This window comes from Homarus americanus, unplaced genomic scaffold (genome assembly GCF_018991925.1).
Source record: "Homarus americanus isolate GMGI-L3 unplaced genomic scaffold, GMGI_Hamer_2.0 scaffold5589, whole genome shotgun sequence".
Lineage (NCBI taxonomy): Eukaryota > Metazoa > Arthropoda > Malacostraca > Decapoda > Nephropidae > Homarus > Homarus americanus.
This window is the reverse complement of record NW_024736650.1, coordinates 3,003,069-3,021,129: the sequence shown is the minus strand read 5'-3', so window position 1 is coordinate 3,021,129 and position 18,061 is coordinate 3,003,069. Positions and strand designations below refer to the sequence as shown.

The 18,061-nt window shown below is 47.6% G+C and overlaps 1 protein-coding gene across 1 annotated transcript; it reads left to right on the top strand.

Moving 5' to 3' along the window:
• Positions 1-9,623: 9,623 nt before the first annotated feature.
• On the top strand, positions 9,624-16,041 carry LOC121872231 (circumsporozoite protein-like). Its single transcript, XM_042374898.1, has 3 exons — positions 9,624-9,775; positions 13,743-14,224; positions 15,920-16,041. Exons 1-3 carry the CDS (start codon positions 9,624-9,626, stop codon positions 16,039-16,041), a joined length of 756 nt encoding a protein of 251 aa, XP_042230832.1.
• The last annotated feature ends 2,020 nt before the right edge of the window (positions 16,042-18,061 follow it).

Here is an 18,061-nt window from a genome sequence, read left to right as displayed (position 1 = left end):
AGCACGACAGAGGTACTAGACAGGGAGGGAAGGGGGAGGGGTGAGGGAAGGAGGGAGGAGGAAGGGAGGGGGAGGGAGGAAGGAGGGAGGGAGTGGGGGGGGAGGAGGGGGAGGAAGGGGGGGGGGAGGAGAGTAAGGATGAGGAGGGGAGTGGGGAGGGTGAAGGATAAGGTAGGGAGAGGGAGGTAGGAATGAGGAAAGGTAGGCTGGGTGAGGGAATGGGAGATGGGAGGGGTGGGGAGGGGAGGACCCAGACTGAGTCCCGCCCACCACTAGGGTGTAATTATAACAGATTTAGGTGACTGTGAGGCGGGTCTGAGCCATTACCTGCCCACCCCCACCGCACCTCCCTCACCCAGCCTTTCCCTCATACTCTGCCCGCCCCCACCGCACCTCCTCACCCAGCCCTCCCTCATACTCTGCCCGCCCCCACCACATCTCCCTCATACTCTGCCCTCCCCCGCCGCACCTCCCTCACCCAGCCACAAGGTCAAATAAGCTATAGGGTGATCCAACAATTACGGCTGCTGAAGGTCTATCTTTGACGACGTATCCAACACTCGACCTCTGACCTTTAGCGCCCGGGTCATGGCAACATTACTCACCCAATGAACGTGGTGACGAGAGCCGTTCCTCAACAGCTTTGTGGATTAATAAGTTACGATGGTGCAAAAATTAGGCAAGAAATATAATAAAATAAAGTTAGATCAACCTAGTGTGGGCGCTCATCGCTGTGGGGGTATGTGGGTGTGGGTATGTGGATGGGTGGAGCCTATGTGGGTGTGTAGATGTGGGTGTGTAGATAGTCGTCAGCGAGGTGTGAGGGTGTGTTGTGTCGTCACGCCACACCCATACACCCCGCCCGTCCCGCTATTTCATGCTCTACTAATCTATCTCGTAGACCTTGAATCACTATACAACATCTACTTCATACCTAACCTAACCTAACATTCCTGGAAGCACCGTGTTAAGTGGATAACTATACAGTGCAAGAATCACCCGCGTCAGCAAGGTCAGAGTACCCTCTCCTGCAGAACAAGTCCATCTCTACACAAGACGATAGAATAAAGTGGTTCGTGTAATAGACGCTTTGGCAGGACGCGGTGTTCAGCGGATGTCCGGCGGCGACGGCACACTCATCCCCCGCCTGGCTGAGTCGGTTTACTTCCAGACCGTAACCCGGAGTACCAGACCATCTAGGACCTGTAGACCACGACGGGCGTAAGACCATCCAAGACCTGTAGACCAAAACCGCTCAACAATATCCACTAAGACTACAAAAATTACCCCAGAAATCAACTCCAGTTTCATTCACCTCTCTGTCAACATCCGACCAACACATTTCCCTCAGTTTCCCGTTTGTTTACACCCGTGACCATCGTCTCATCCGCCACAGTCTTGAGATGGCCGAGGACTTCCTTACACTACACTATCCTGGCATCACTTTGGCCTCCACCACGACCACACCTAAGGGGGGGGGGGGAATATACATCACGTTACCTTGTCATGATAGATCACTATAATTTCACTGTTGTCGTCAGAATTATACAGGCGGGGGGGTCTAACACGAACACCTTACTGACGGGAGCGGTGGTGTGTGGAGCCCGAAGCTGTCTGGTGTGTTGAGATGATTCTTGTGGTAGTATACATGCCACTGATCATACGTGAGTAATCATACACTTAGGGGTATTATTGGCTATCGTACGTGACACCATAATGTATACTCTCCTCAATATATCATCATACTCATCATCCTTGTCTCACACTCCCATCACTGTAACTTTTGCTATTACACACACACACACACACACACACACACACACAAAGATGCCTAACCAAACAAAAACAAATAATGTATCAAGAAAAATAATAATTGTAAACATGACAACTACTCAGACTATTTCAAGTGACGTAAAAGCTCTCAGCTGATTGGTCGAGAGAAGGAACCACTCTGTATGACGTCAGGAGACAAGTGGCCAGCTGACCTATGGACCATGACCGAGGGTGAACCAGCTGTGAGAGGCGTCCACTGTATACTACTACACCAGCTGTATGAAGCAGTCTCTGTGTATGGTCTTAAGTGATACGTGACCTGCCACTTCAACTGTGACCCTGTGACCTGAGAGAGAGAGAGAGAGAGAGAGAGAGAGAGAGAGAGAGAGAGAGATCCAATGTCACTGCACTTTACAACCACCCCTGTACTGCCCCCTCCCCCCCCCCAGTATTTTGGAGGTAATAAACGCCTCAGGTAGTAATTAGGGCGGCACGAGTTAATGATATTACTGGGGATAAAATATGTTACTTTTAATAGGTCTGACACACCTGTTATAATCCTACTATTACCACTATTACTATTACTACTACTACCACTATTACTATTACTACTACTACTACTGCTACATGCGCACCACAATCTCTTCCTTTACCACCACATCCCACCTCCAACACCACAACCACCATCACCGTCTCCTCCACCACCACTATCCCCGCCGTCCTCGTGTTCAGGTGCAACGTGTAGCCTCACAATGGCAACGGTAAAAGAGCTTTATGCATCTCATTGTTCCGCCCTAACACTCAGACTGTTGTTGTTGTTGGTGTTGTTGTTGTTGTTGTTGTTGTTGTTGTTGTTGTTGGTGGTGTTGTTGTTGTTGGTGGTGGTGTTGTACTACCCCTGTTGTTATTATCCATGTGTTTGTGTCTAGCATTTACAAACAAACAAACAAACTAACAAACACACACACACACACACACCAAGTATACCCGCGTCCCCTCACTTCATCATCACGAGTCTTCACGCCCACACACGCTAAAACCACGCCCACTTAAGCTAGATTTATTGAGCTGTTCTTTATAGTACATCTTGTGGCACCTTGAAATATCTTTACGCCCATCCGCACGCCCGCCTACCCACACGCCCGTCTTCCCTACGTCTTGACCCAGCGATCATCCGGGTTACACACATCATTAACTCCGGGTTGCGTACTTTACCTTATCCATCAGTCAGGACGCCAGGCTGTGTCTCCGGCTTAATGTATCAACAGACACCACCTTGATCTAATACGTGTTACATCCGTGTTATGTTGTGTAGGTCCTGTAGGTTAGGTTAGGTTACGTTACTGTTAGGCTTAGGTTAGGTTAAGTTAAAGTTAGGTGAGGTCAGGTTAAAGTTAGGTTAGGTCAGGTTAAAGTTAGGTTAGGTCAGGTTAAAGTTAGGTTAGGTCAGGTTAAAGTTAGGTTAGGTCAGGTTAAAGTTAGGTTAGGTCAGGTTAAAGTTAGGTTAGGTCAGGTTAAAGTTAGGTTAGGTTAGGTTAGCGGTGTATTGACCACGAAGATACACCATCCACTAAACCTTCCTTTCATCTATCCTTCCACCATACCACGCCCGTCCATGCCGCTACGCCTGGCCGCCCACACACACACACTCCGCCGAAAACTTAACACTATTTACACACCATCGTCCAGGCCAGCGTTCATCACACACAATGTGACCACTCGCCCGCAGAACCGCCACCCCCCCTCCTTCTCTCATTCATGGTCACATACACTACAGACCGACGCCATAGGACCTCCAGACTACCTCCTCCTTTTTTCTTTCTTCTTCTTCTTTCTTTCTCCTCTTCCCTGTTCCTCCTTCTTCTCCTTCCTTTCTCTCCTCCTCTTCCTCTCTTTCTCTCTTCCTATTCCTCCTCCTCCTCTTCCTCCTACTTCTCCCGTTCCTATTCCTCCTCCTCTTTCCTCCTCCCACTTCTCACTCCCATCACACGATGCGTCAGTTACACTTAGTGTGTTGGACATACGTTTACTGGCCTAACACACCCCACTATCCACACTACAACACACTTCACTATCCACTTTTCTAACAAACGCCACTCATCCACTTCTTCTAACACACCCCACTATCCACACTACAACACACTTCACTATCCACTTTTCTAACAAACGCCACTATCCACTTCTAACACACCCCACTATCCACAGTACAACACACTTCACTATCCACTTTTCTAACAAACGCCACTATCCACTCTTCTAACACACCCCACTATCCACACTTCACTATCCACTTCTTCTAACACACCCCACTATCCACACTATAACACACTTCACTATCCACTTTTCTAACAAACGCCACTATCCACTTCTTCTAACACACCCCACTATCCACACTACAACACACTCCCGCTGGTGGAAACTAACTAACACCAGACGAACGTTCGCCCGTCTCTTGTCTGCCTCGACACACTGATGTATAAGGCAAGAGCAAGAGGGTGTTTCCGTCTGGCGAGAGCTGGACCGGCGGGTTAGCAACATGAATCAGACTCGCTGTACTTGGCTTAAATAAATGGGACCACCTGAAGAATCACCACCCCAGCTTATTTCACCTAAAGAATAACCACCTTTACGTTATTTGGATGGGAGGGGGGTGAGGTTGGGTTGAGTTGGGTTGGGTTGGGTTGGGTAATCTTCAGGTGAAATAAACTTGGACGGAGATTCTTCAGGTAACCTAACAAAAGAAAAATAGCATTACAGGACAGGTTACACAGGCTACAGGCTACAGAGAGTAACCAACACCCTCTCCATTCATCCAACGTAATCCCATCTTCCTGACATGACTGGTAATGTTGTTGTCTATAGAGGAATGGAATGTTTTATCAGGTGGTTGGGCTAAAGAGACAAGACCTGTGACCAATTCTCTCGGCCACCACCCTCAGCAGGTCTCTTGTGGTGGACGCCGCCTTCGGGAGAGATGTAGGATTATTATTTCTACCATGAATGTGAAGTAACTCATGCGTGGGTTACCTGTAAACTCTTTATAATCCTGATTTAGTACTGTATAAGATGGTAGACGGCCTTGGGTGGGTGGGTGGGTGGGGGGTAGGTGAGTGGTGTGTGTGTGTGTGTGTGTGTGTGTGTGTGTGTGTGTGTGTGTGTGTGTAGACGACCAATATGAACACGTACACCCGACAACTAGTAATCTGGCGACATTCTCATAAAAATCGAAACAAATAAACTCCCACAGCCTCATAATGGCCAACAGGTAGCCCTTCATTACCTGACACACACACCTGGCGACCCTGGCTGATGAGGGTGACACTAGCTTACAGGAGGTGTGTCAAGGGGCAGGTAATGACACACACACATGACACTCCGCATAGGAATAAAACATGACACTATACAAGACACTCAAGACATGACTATATGACAACCAGACATGACACTATATAACCAGACATGACACAATATAGCCAGACATGACACTGCATATGACAGCCAAACATGACACTCACTCCTACTATGTATTACAACAAGATGACAAATTACCAACACCTAATATTCACGTGAGGTTAAACAATAAGGTGTAATGAGCACATAGGTTGATGTAATGTGTTATTCCTTCACTGGCACATATGGTGGGCGGGTCTTGGCACTGAGGGGAGGGAGGAGGGTTAAGACTGACTCTCTCTCTCTCTCTCTCTCTCTCTCTCTCTCTCTCTCTCTCTCTCTCTCTCTCTCTCATATTCAAGTCTCGACATGGAATCATCGTCCTCCTGCTCCTCCTCTTCCTCTTCCTCCTCCTCCTCTTCCTACCCCCTATCCCCTCTTCCTGGACGCCGTAGTTCCTGGTCTCTGGCTCATCACAAAACACCTGACCACATTTTTCCCACCACTCGCCCTTTTTTCCCAACACTCACAGTTTTTTTCCCACGCTACCACCATTTTTCCCCCGCTCTCACCCCACACCACATCTTACACACGTCCGACTTCCTCAATGGCATTAACTTTATGAGATGAATGAAATGTGAAGAATGGGTGTCAACGGTGCACTATTTACTAGCTCCGTGTTGTATTTTGTGAAACTTAAAAAAAATGGTTAAGTAAATAATGTCCTATTATAATTATCCTTATTCGTTATAAAGAGGTGGTTTCATATCTAACATACCCCTCGATATAACGGGCTTTCTCCCCTACGCATAATATAAAAATACACGAATTGTTAAGACAAATATCCACAATTTTTCGTTCTTTTAAGTTTAAAGGGTCATTTAACTCAAGAAAAAACGAAGAATGTAGACTCACCGCTTTAAGAGATTTACTTACGGGTTACATTACGTCTTTATATTATCACTATTTTATAAAATTTATGTTTCCCTTGGTTTGTTATTTTACGATCACACGCTATGCACATTAATAGTTGATGTATGTACGATAACTTGTGTACGATATATTAAGTAGGTAAACTCATGTAAGTGTACGATATATTAAGTACGTTAACTCACGTACGATAACTTATGAGCAAACGTAAACACACAACCTCTCCTGTACGATAATAATCTCCACAAGCACTAACCTCCAACACCATAGGTACGATAACACACCTCAACACACGATAAAACACAAACACGCAGCGTACGATAACATGAGAGTGTGACCATCACCAACACAACTATGCAAGGTAATGTTGTCTTAAGCCACACCAACACACACACAGCGTCAAACACCCCGGGCAAGGATGTGGTGTTCGTGAGGACACTTTATAGTACACTGCCTGTCAACAATACTGTCATCTGAACAACTTACTAACAGTTTTCCCTCAGTGTAAATTAAAGTTAAACTGTACTGTAATAGTGGCAAGAGAACCTATACGTACGATAATGTGTCACACGGCACGTCAACACCCAGCAACTGTACGATAGCATAGTGGCAAGAGAACCTATACATACGATAATGTTTCACACGGCACGTCAACACCCAGCAACTGTACGATAGCATAGTGGCAAGAGAACCTATACATACGATAATGTTTCACACGGCACGTCAACACCCAGCAACTGTACGATAGCATAGCGTCTCCTTTTACACAGACACACACACACACACACACACGTCTTCTGAATAACCCAGAGATAACAGTTTTAGAAGCTGTGTAGTGTGAAGAGACTAACTAACTAACATACATACATACATCTTTTGATAGACTTGACATTAATCTTATCTAGTGTTAAGTGAACGTATCTAGTTAATGTAAGAATCTCAGTATAATAGTAATGCTATTTTGGGGAGGTCGTTATTTTATGTCGACTAACTAGCAACGTTAATTCTTCCACACATACGAGCAATACACACTAACTGTATTTTATGAATGAGTTTAAATATTTTTTTCTCTGTTTTAAAGAGTGGCACAGAGATTGACAGTCAGGCAGCGAGGCAGTGACCCGTGGATATCTCACAGTTATAATACAGTTAGGTGAAGCGACAGTCAATCACCATCAGCCAGTCACTCAGTCAATCAATCACGTCACCGACAGATGTTCAATTACGGTATTGAACGAGTGTGTCACTGAACAGGAGAAAGTTTATGAAAGTTTTCTCTTGTAGTCAGGAAAATAATGTCTTATTTTTCACTCATAATAAGCAGCTGTTAAGGGAGATGTGTGTGTGTGTGTGTGTGTGTGTGTGTGTGTGTGATGACCAGGTATGATTTTTATGATTAATTAATTTATGCTTAGTATTAGTCTCTCTCTCTCTCTCTCTCTCTCTCTCTCTCTCTCTCTCTCTCTCTCTCTCTCTCTCTCTCTCTCTCTCCTTCGTATAACCAGAGAACATAACAGCAGTATTGGTTTGTTTCATTCTTCTCATTTCTCCATTATCATCCTCTTCCCTCCCTCCCTCTCTTACCCACTTCATTCTCTACCTTCTCCCTCCTTCCACTACATCAAAACACCGCCACAACACCACCATCACTCATAGGTCACAACACCACGGCTAACACCATCACTACACCCCTTCAACACCATACACGGCCACGTACACGCACTAACAAATAAACAGTCGATAGGTCACCCTCCCAACACACAATACCTTCCTCTTGGTTGGAACATCGTGAGCCAGCGTGGGTTATCGTGCCTCCCCCAGGATATTACTCCCCCACGCTGCACTCACTAACTATCGTACACTCTCAATTATTAACGTGCTCTCTCAGGGCGGGGGGGAACACACGTCGTACATCCAGAACTATTTAACCTCATCCATCTCCACTCATAAATAAGCGGCCTTGTGTTGTTTTGAAGTCGTATTTAATTCACATACACTAGTAATGCTTAGTCAGGACTGCTTATTATTACTTGACGGCGCCGCCCGGGTCAATCTGCATATATCATCCGCCACGCTCGTTCCTATCCGGCCTAAGCCAGTTACCTGCACCCCGAAACACGGAACCTGACCCTCATTTGCATTTCCATTACAAAAAGCAGAACGGATCGAGACGCCCAGCTGAGCACAAGTGTTGAGTCCTAAGATGAGTACAAGACCAGAGCCTCAAGTGTTAGGTCATTGCCTCAAGTGTTAGGTCATTGCCTCAAGTGTCAGGTCATTGCCTCAAGTGTGTGGTCTCATTGCACTCAAGTGTCAGGTCATTGCTTCATGTGTCAGGTCTGTCATGTAATCAGGTCATGTGTGTCCTTGCCTCAAGTGTCAGGTCGTTGTCAGTTGCTTCATGTGTCAGGTCAATTGGTGTCCTCCATGTGTCAGGTCATTGCTTCATGTGTCAGGTCGTTTTGCCTCATCAGGTGTCCAAGTTCAATTTGTCTTCCAGTGTGTGTGTCGTCGTTGCCTCAAGTGTGTGTGTCGTTGCCTCAAGTGTCAGGGTCATTGCTTCATGTGTCAGGTCATTGCCTCAAGTGTCAGGTCGTTGCCTCAGTGTCAGGTCATTGCCTCAAGTGTCAGGTCATTGCTTCATGTGTTAGGTCATTGCCTCAAGTGTCAGGTCATTGCTTCATGTGTCAGGTTCGTTGCCTCAAGTGTCAGGTCGTTGCCTCAAGTGTCAGGTCATTGCTTCATGTGTCAGGTCATTGCTTCATGTGTAAGGTCGTTGCCTCAAGTGTCAGGTCGTTGCCTTAAGTTACATACCAGGACAACTACCACTACCATCACCACTACTACCACCATTACCACTCTCCATCACTATCACCGACACCATCATCCTGAAGGAGTGGATGAAGGTGTAGGGGCTGGGTGTTGTCTTGAGCAGCTACACACACAATGACACCCTCTTAACTACACAGCAACACCCACACCTGCCTGACTACACCCGACAGTTGACGCTGGATGACACTGACACGATACAACACAGTATACATCAGTGTTCCAACTGTGTCTCTCTCTCTCAGTGTTGCAGAAGAGGATGATTTGTGTTGCAGAGTAGGTTAGGTTAGGTTAGGGTTGTATTAGCGTTAGGTTACTCAGGTGAAATAAGCTGGGACGTCTAATCTTCAGGTGATCCCACAAGGGTCAGCCTCACCACCTGATGATTCACAGTTTGCACACTCGACCTGACATATACACCCTCCCCCTCCCCAGGCCAGGTGTTACCCCCCTCTCCCCAACACCTCCTCCCCAGCCCAGGTGTTACCCCCCTCTCCCCAACACCTCCTCCCCAGGCCAGGTGTTACCCCCCTCTCCCCAACACCTCTTGGTCAGGATATTGCTCCCTCTCCTCCACCCCCAACCTGGAGAGCTCCCCCCTTCTCCCCCACCACAGGTCAGGAGAGTGCCCCCTCCACCCGCTCTTCCTTCCTTCCTTCTCGTGATAACAGGTGTGTTGCTTCGAGGAACAGCTGTCCAACATGCCGAGTCCTGAAGGAATATCTGCCTCCTACAAGAAGCTAATACTTGGCCGCAGGAAGCTCGTGGTCGGCGCCGTAGATGTAACGGAGAACCTGCGTGTCAGCCCTCAATACAACGAAGACGTCTGGGCTACTGTGGAATCCTGGAGGAGGTAGGTGCCTCTGGCGGTAATGCAGGAAAGGGCGTGGACCAACCCAAGGCACAGGAAGACGTGGGCGTGGGGGGGGGGGCGTGTTGTGGACGGACTCGGGGCGGGGGCGGCGGGGGGGGGAGGAAGTGTGGACAGAGGAAGGTGTGAGCGCATGAGGAAGAGGAGGTGCTGTGGTAGGGAGCCTCTGTGTGGTGGTGTTGGCAGAACTGGTGGTAGAAGTAATGGCAGGATTGGTGGCAGAGATGGCAGGTGGCAAATGAGGTGGCAGGTGATGGTAGCAGGTAGTGGCAGGTGGTGGTGGCAGGTAGTGGTGGATGGTGGTGGCAGGTAGTGGTGGCAGAGGTGGTGGCAGTGGCAGCAGTGGTGGTCGAAGCTGAAACATTCCGTTCCGCACCAGTGACCCGCCCTCCTCCTCCCCTGACCTGTACCTTAATATTGTAACTACACTTTACCTTTCTAACGGCTGTCTCACACACTTCCATATTCACGTGACAACACACTCGGGGCCCTGAAGTGGAGTGTGTTACCTGGGAGTGTGTTGAGTGTGTTAACTGGGAGTGTGTTACCTGGGAGTGTGGAGTGTGTTACCTGGAGAGTATGTTAATAGTATCTCAGGTTGAGTGAAAAGTGTGTTACCGAGGGAGTGTGTTAAGCAAATATCTTCTGGCTGCAAAATTCTCACTGTATAACCACATCAACCTAACCTAACATTAACCGAACCTTAACTTAACATAAATTTAACTTGACCTAACATTAACACGACACAAACATGACCTACTGTACCTCCAGTGACCTAACATATACTTTCACTGACCTACTAAGACCTAACTCAACCCTAACCTAACTCACTAACCTAATCTAACCTAACCTAGCAGTAACCTTATCTAACGCTTAAACTAATCTAGCGCTTAACTCACCTAACCCAACCTAACCTAACCTAACCTAACCTAACACTATGTACACAACAAGAAAGTGTGTGTGTGTGTGTGCGTGTGTGTGTGTGTCTGTTTACAGTGACCGCCAGCAGGAGTCACGGGCGGTGAGGCGTGTGGCATAACAGCCCCCGCCCACCACCACAACCGCCCACATCCTCACCCGCCCACCACCACAAACCACCCACACCCTCATCCGCCCACCATCACAACCGCCCACCCTCATCCACCCACCACCACAACCGCCCACACCCACACCCGCCCGCTCACACCCTCATCCACCCACCACCACAACCGCCCACACCCACACCCGCCCACTCACACCCTCATCCGTCCGCCCACATTCCTTTTTAACACATTTCTCCTGGCGGCCTGCACCTATCCGACTAACCTACCCGCACCGCAACAAACAAACGGATACTAACACTATACCCACTATCCACACAGTACCCGGATGACCCGACTAACACACACACACCTACGTTAAGTAACTCGTTTATCACCACACCTGGTTTATATATTACTCGGTATATAAATTATCCAGACGAATTATTATGATACAATTATATTAACTAAACGCTTATAAGTTATCCAGGTAGACTGAATTATTAAATTATCCATCAGGTGTTTGGCATCATACTATCCTCCACCCCCCACCAACCCCCCCCTCCCACCCCCTCCTCCCCACACCCCCAACAGTAATTAACCGCAGAGAAGTCCCCAGAACCTACAACGGAGCAAGATCCCGCGTGCGGTCATCTGCGGGTGTCCTTGACTGCGGTTAACTGGTGGTCACGAACGCAACTTTCACCGCCTCCCGTAGACCCTGGGAGGGAGGGAAGGAGGGGGGGAGGGAAGGAAGATGGAAGGGAGGGGAGGAAGATGGAAGGGAGGGGAGGAGAAAGAAGGAAGAGACGAGAAGAAAAAAAAGAAGGGAGAAAAGAGAAGGAGGAAGTGTAAAGAAGAGACAGACAGACAGACAGACAGACACAGACCCTCTACAGCACCACGGGAGGCTACGGAACCCGTATTTATGATCCAGCTTAACTCTTTTTATGTGAAGTTAACTGCTCTCTCTCTCTCTCTCTCTATCTCTCTCTCTCTCTCTCTCTCTCTCCAAAACGCCAACAATAACGTCAAACATATCATACTTTTAACCACACTTACAAATACTACCACACTTAACCACACTTACAAATTCTACCACACTTACAATTAGCCTTAATATAAGTCTACGGTCATGCACAAGTTTCACCAGGCATTATTAGAAGATTCATATATAATAGTGGCATTAAGTAATTAGAGAGAGAGAGAGAGAGAGAGAGAGAGAGAGAGAGAGAGAGAGAGAGACCCACAACACAACAGTTCTCAGACCAAATAAAGACGATTAATGTTTTTTTAAGTCCAGAAATTAATGCAGGTTGGGTTGGGTGATGGTGTGGGAGGGATGGTGTGGGAGGGATGGTGTGGGAGGGATGGTGAGGGAGGATGGTGTGGGAGGGATGGTGTGGGAGGGATGGTGTGGGAGGGATGGTGTGGGAGGGATGGTGAGGGAGGGATGGTGAGGGAGGATGGTGACGGGAAGTGAGAATAGTGGAGGTGGTGGTAACAGTGAGCTAGCAGGACAGGTGGTGACACCGGAGGTTTAGCAGCTTATCTGGTCACACTGGTTGGGTTAGGTGTGGGGGGGGTGGGTGGGGAGGAAGTGGGGGAGGGAGCAGGAGTTGGGGGAGGAGCAGGAGTTGGGAGGCAGGAGTTGGGAGTGTGGGGAGTGGGGGTGTCTTCGAGAAAATGAGTGGGTTTGTGTAGGGAGATAAAGAGAGGGGGGGACACAGGAAACGAGAGGGAGAGAGAAGGAGGGAAGGAGAGAAGGAGGGAAGGAGGGAAGGAAGGAAGGAAGGAAGGAAGGAAGGAAGGAAGGAAGGAAGGAAGGAACAGACTAAGAAGGATTATCGCCATCAAGTAAAACAGAGACACAACGCACCGCCCCCCTGTTAAAACACACACACACACACACACACACACACACACCCCACCACGGTGAATGGGCGCGTTATTTCACCACTTGTTGACCACCAACAGTTTTATAATAAGTTCCTCTTTTTACATTTTCATTTTTATCCGCCTTACGACACAGCGGTAGTGAGGAGACGACCAGGCCAAAACCACCTCTATGGCCGGGAGTCAAGAGGGTCGATAGTACCTTACCTCGGGGCCTGACTCAGCAACCCACTGGCCGCTTTGCTTTAACTCTCTTTACTCTGGCCGGTGAAGCGAGTCGCAGCAACACAGTGACATCCCACGAGGCAACAATAAGCTTCAAATTAGCATACATACAAGCCACTGTTTTAGACCATACAGCCCCCCCCCTCTGATGTTGATGGGTTCAGATGGTGGTGAGGGAGGTGTGAGAGAAGGAGGGGGTGAGGGAGAGGTGAGGGGGCGAGGGAGAGGTGAGGAAGCGAGGGACAGAGGTGAGGGAGGTAAGGAGCAATATGGTACACCACCCCCCCCCTCCGCCAACAGGGTCAACACAAGCCTACACAACACCTATTAAACACGTGTTACCACAGTACTACACAGCCAGGTATTACGCTGTCTTCAGTATGGTTAACTTATGGTCATACTAAGCCATACTGTCATATTAAACTACTCACTATACCTGGGATCATCATACTAACATATTAAGTTACTCTAGGTTAGGTTAGGTTAGGTTAGGTTAGGTTAGATTAGGTTTGATAGTTTAAGTCGCTTGCCTATACGGTGAGGACTTTGGGCAACCATCAACCCCCCCCCCTTCCCCGGCCAATCTCGCCCTCTCGCCCTCTCGCCCTCTCGCCCTTTCGCCCTTTCGTCCTCTCGCCCTCTCGTCCTCTCGCCCTCTCGCCCTCTCGCCCTCTTATCACCCAAGTCTTAGTAAGTAGACAGGAACTCCACGTGCGTCCCTTCTGGCCGTCGTGACGCTCTGCTCCTTCACCTCACACAGGATATAAGGGGGGGGGGATAAACTAACTCCCGTCGACCTGTACTACGAGGGGTAAATCTGGTGGTAAATCTGAGGGTAAATCTGAGGGTAAATCTGGTGGTAAATCTGATGGTAAATCTGATGGTAAATCTGGTGGTAAATCTGAGGGTAAATCTGGTGGTAAATCTGATGGTAAATCTGGTGGTAAATCTGAGGGTAAATCTGGTGGTAAATCTGAGGGTAAATCTGAGTGTAAATCTGGTGGTAAATCTGGTGGTAAATCTGATGGTAAATCTGATGGTAAATCTGAGGGTAAATCTGGTGGTAAATCTGGTGGTAAATCTGATGGTAAATCTGATGGTAAATCTGAGGGTAAATCTGGTGGTAAATCTGGTGGTAAATCTGATGGTAAATCTGGTGGTAAATCTGGTGGTAAATCTGGTGGTAAATCTGGTGGTAAATCTGAGGGTAAATCTGGTGGTAAATCTGAGTGTAAATCTGGTGGTAAATCTGATGGTAAATCTGGTGGTAAATCTGAGTGTAAATCTGAATGTAAATCTGTGGGGGAAGACTACCAACACTGTCTACTTCCAGCCCATAATAACGCTAATGATAAAAGGTCAAACGATGGTCATAATCACCTTGGTATTAATTACCCGTGATCACCTGAGTACTGTTTATGTGGTTGTTAGAGGTCACGTGGTGGTGGTAAAGACCAGTGACCTTTAAAACAACCACAATAACAACCAACCACACACCAGATACTAAACCAACCACCTGTAATTAAAAACAAAACAGGTGATTAATAATGGTTGGTGCCTCGTCAACCATACAGATGACCCCCGAACAATCATCAACCACCGGGCGGTCTCCACTAACAGCCGGCTCCACCAATCAGCGTCGAGGACCTCTTGGGGTGACGCTCTCTTAGTGAAATTTTCAGTGATGTTGGCCTGATGTAACGATGGCTTGTCAGGCGAGTGTGACCACCCGCGTGAGGAGGAGGAGGAAGAGGTGGGGGGAAGAAGACAAAGGAAGAGGAGGAGGAGGAGGAGGAGGAGTGGTGGGGGGAAGAAGACAAAAGAAGAGGAGGAGGCAGGAGAGGAGGAGAAGAACGTGAGGTGGTTACCGTCTACTATGATGCCACAAAATAATAAGGAGTATGGAGGGGTGCACACCGTAACTAGCCCAGGTGAGGTAACACACACAGGTGACCACAGAGGGGGAGGGGAGGGGAAGGGGCAGGTCATGATGAAACACACCTCTTCTACTGGTGGTGAGGGAACGAGTATGTATGTATGTATTGTGTATGTCTGTATGTATGTATGTATGTATGTATGTATGTATTCATTGCAACTGTAGTCTCACCTGAACTGTAGGAGGGGGTGAGGGGTGAGGAGGAGAGAGGTGAGGAGAAGGGGGGAGGGATGAGGAAAGGGTAGGGGGAATGAAGGAAGGGGAGGAAAGAGGAGGATGAGTAATGAGTGACAGGGAGGAGGAAAGGGGAGGAGAGGAGAGGAGAGAGGGGTAGGAAGGAGAGGTGAAGGGAGAAGAGAACTACGATACAGTACACTGTAGTACAGGGCGCTACAAGACGTTACAGTAGAGCACGTCACTCACCACACTGGACACGTCACTCACCACACTAGGGCACGTCACTCACCACACTGGGCTCGTCACTCACGGGTCACTCCTCACCTGTAAAATAAAGACCTTGTTAGCATCGTCTACATACACAATAACAATATACCTGTTACAATATATCTTATGGTAAATATTGATAACAATTAACAAAGTATTATTATCATCACTATCACCATACACTATAAGATGATTAATTACACCATACCTGGGCACCATAGTTTATCACCATCATCACCATACTACCAACATTATCCTGACTTTACCATCACCACACCCCCACTACACACAATACTCTTTCCCTCCTCCTTACCCCCCTCCTCCCCTCCCCCCTCCTTACCCCCCCCTCCCCTCACACGATACACCACCGCTAATGACAGAGGAACAAAAGTGAGGTGAACTTTTGCCACGCACTAGTAGATACGCTGAAAGGCAGATATACCGCCAAATGATGGGTATGGGCCCGCTCTGAGACAATGGCCCTGGCTACTGAACCTGATGGGCATGACCAGGTCCGGAGACAATGGCCCTGGCTACTGAACCTGGTGGGCATGGCCAGGTCCGGAGACAATGGCCCTGGCTACTGAACCTGGTGGGCATGGCCAGGTCCGGAGACAATGGCCCTGGCTACTGAACCTGGTGGGCATGGCCAGGTCCGGAGACAATGGCCCTGGCTACTGAACCTGATGGGCATGGCCAGGTCCGGAGACAATGGCCCTGGCTACTGAACCTGGTGGGCATGGCCAGGTCCGGAGACAATGGCCCTGGCTACTGAACCTGGTGGGCATGGCCAGGTCCGGAGACAATGGCCCTGGCTACCAACCTATTGACTCAGCCCCCCAGCATTATAAAAGCGACTAGTTCAACAATGTGAAAGTTATATATTGTAAAAAATGACCCAATTGCTGTGTCATCTCTAGTTCATCTTTGTTTCGCTATCACTGTTGTCTTGAAGAGGTGAGGTGGTATGGTTACTATCACATGTCTACATAACATACATACATACATACATACACACACCGAGAGAGACAAACACACACACACACACACACACACTGCAGCAGATCACACATTCGTCTACAAATTAACAGGTGAGTTAAATATTGTTATATAATGAGGTAAATCTCACCTCTCCCGTGACGCTGTGACATTAACCTGCTCACGTCTTCATTAACCTAATTTCACCTGAGCTATTTAACTCCTCCTTTATAATAGTCATGCTATTGCTAGTTATGATTCAGGTACTGTCACCAGCATTAATGACGATCACACACAAACACACACACACACACACACACACACACACACACTATTTTGTATATAAAGATAATAAAGCTATTTATTGTTTTTACTGTTTGTTAAATATCTTATTTATTACTTCTGTGTGTGTGTGTGTGTGTGTGTGTGTGTGTGTGTGTGTGTGTGTGTGGTCTCAGTACAGGCACACACACAGGGAGAATTTTTGTTACAACACCTGAAAAAAAAATCGTGTTACTCAAGGTAAAACATAAATATGAAATAAAAATAAATTCATAATAAAAAAAAAAGCCTTGGTTACATTATTAATATTTGTTCAACGTAAAATTAAGTCATATTTTCCCGCGACCCAACTTAACATAATTTCAACAGCATGCAATAACATTATCATTATTATTAGTCCTAGGAAAAAAAAGCTAATTCAAAGATAAACACGGACCTATGCTGGATGTGACCCAACTGATCATCCTGGGGAAAAAAAAATAACCACTGGTCTACGCTGGATGTGGAGGCGACATTCGATCTACATTCTCCCACCAAAAATAACACTCCCTTTCGTTCCCTTTTATTTGTGCGTGTGTCTCTGCAGGTATATACATATCTTAAACCTCACCTGCCCGCCAGCGAGGTTTTACGGCTCACGGAGAGACCCATTACCGAGGAGCATTAGCATAAAATCAATGATCCGTCAATTGAAAACCAGATTGAAACCTCCGCGCCCTCTCCCCTCATCCCCAAGACCAGACCAGGAGGCAACAAGTGTAAGAGTTCATTAGTGTAACCGACCACAACATAAACACTGTTATTACCACCAACCATTTTCTCAGCACTCGGACCCGACCCACACTACACACGCTCGTTAACCATACTGAAAATTTGAAATGAGACACAGAGGCTGAGAACGGCTGAGAACGGCTGACGATATATGGAGCTGAGAGGAGGCAGGCTCTTGATATACACACACACAACAGGAGAGACTCACACTAATACAGTTCTCAGATAGGATTCTCAGCCTTACATGCCCTGAGAGATAAGCACTTGAGAAACACACACCAATACAGTCATTAGAGACACTTCTGGCAAACGGATTTTCCTACTATCGCTTAGGACGTTGCTACACAATACTGAACCTAACCTAACCTAACCTGAGACACCATACTCCTGACACCACTGTTGCCTGGTATAGAAGTTACACACCATCTACCAACACCATCATCATACCACTAGCACCTACCAACACCATCATCATACCACTAGCACCTACCACCACCATCACCACTATGACAACACCATCAGGAGGGCCTCGTCTATATTGCCACCACATCGTTGAGAGTGAGGCAATGTATACCATGAATGCTGGTGTTTAATGCTCCATCGCCCCTCAGTGTAGAAACGACAGGTGAGGTGAGGAAACGACAGGTGAGGTAAGGTAACATCAAGGTGTAATGTTTTGGTTGTGAGCGTCTGCTGTGGCCTGTGGCGGACTGACAG

Bases quoted from the DNA above. Each gene is read 5' to 3' on its own strand.
- LOC121872231 (XM_042374898.1), top strand. From the start codon at position 9,624: ATGCCGAGTCCTGAAGGAATATCTGCCTCCTACAAGAAGCTAATACTT. The intron at 9,776-13,742 runs GTAGGTGCCTCT...CTGTACTACGAG, and splicing joins ACTGTGGAATCCTGGAGGAG to GGGTAAATCTGGTGGTAAAT. The intron at 14,225-15,919 runs GTAAATCTGTGG...GGGCATGGCCAG, and splicing joins ATCTGAGTGTAAATCTGAAT to GTCCGGAGACAATGGCCCTG.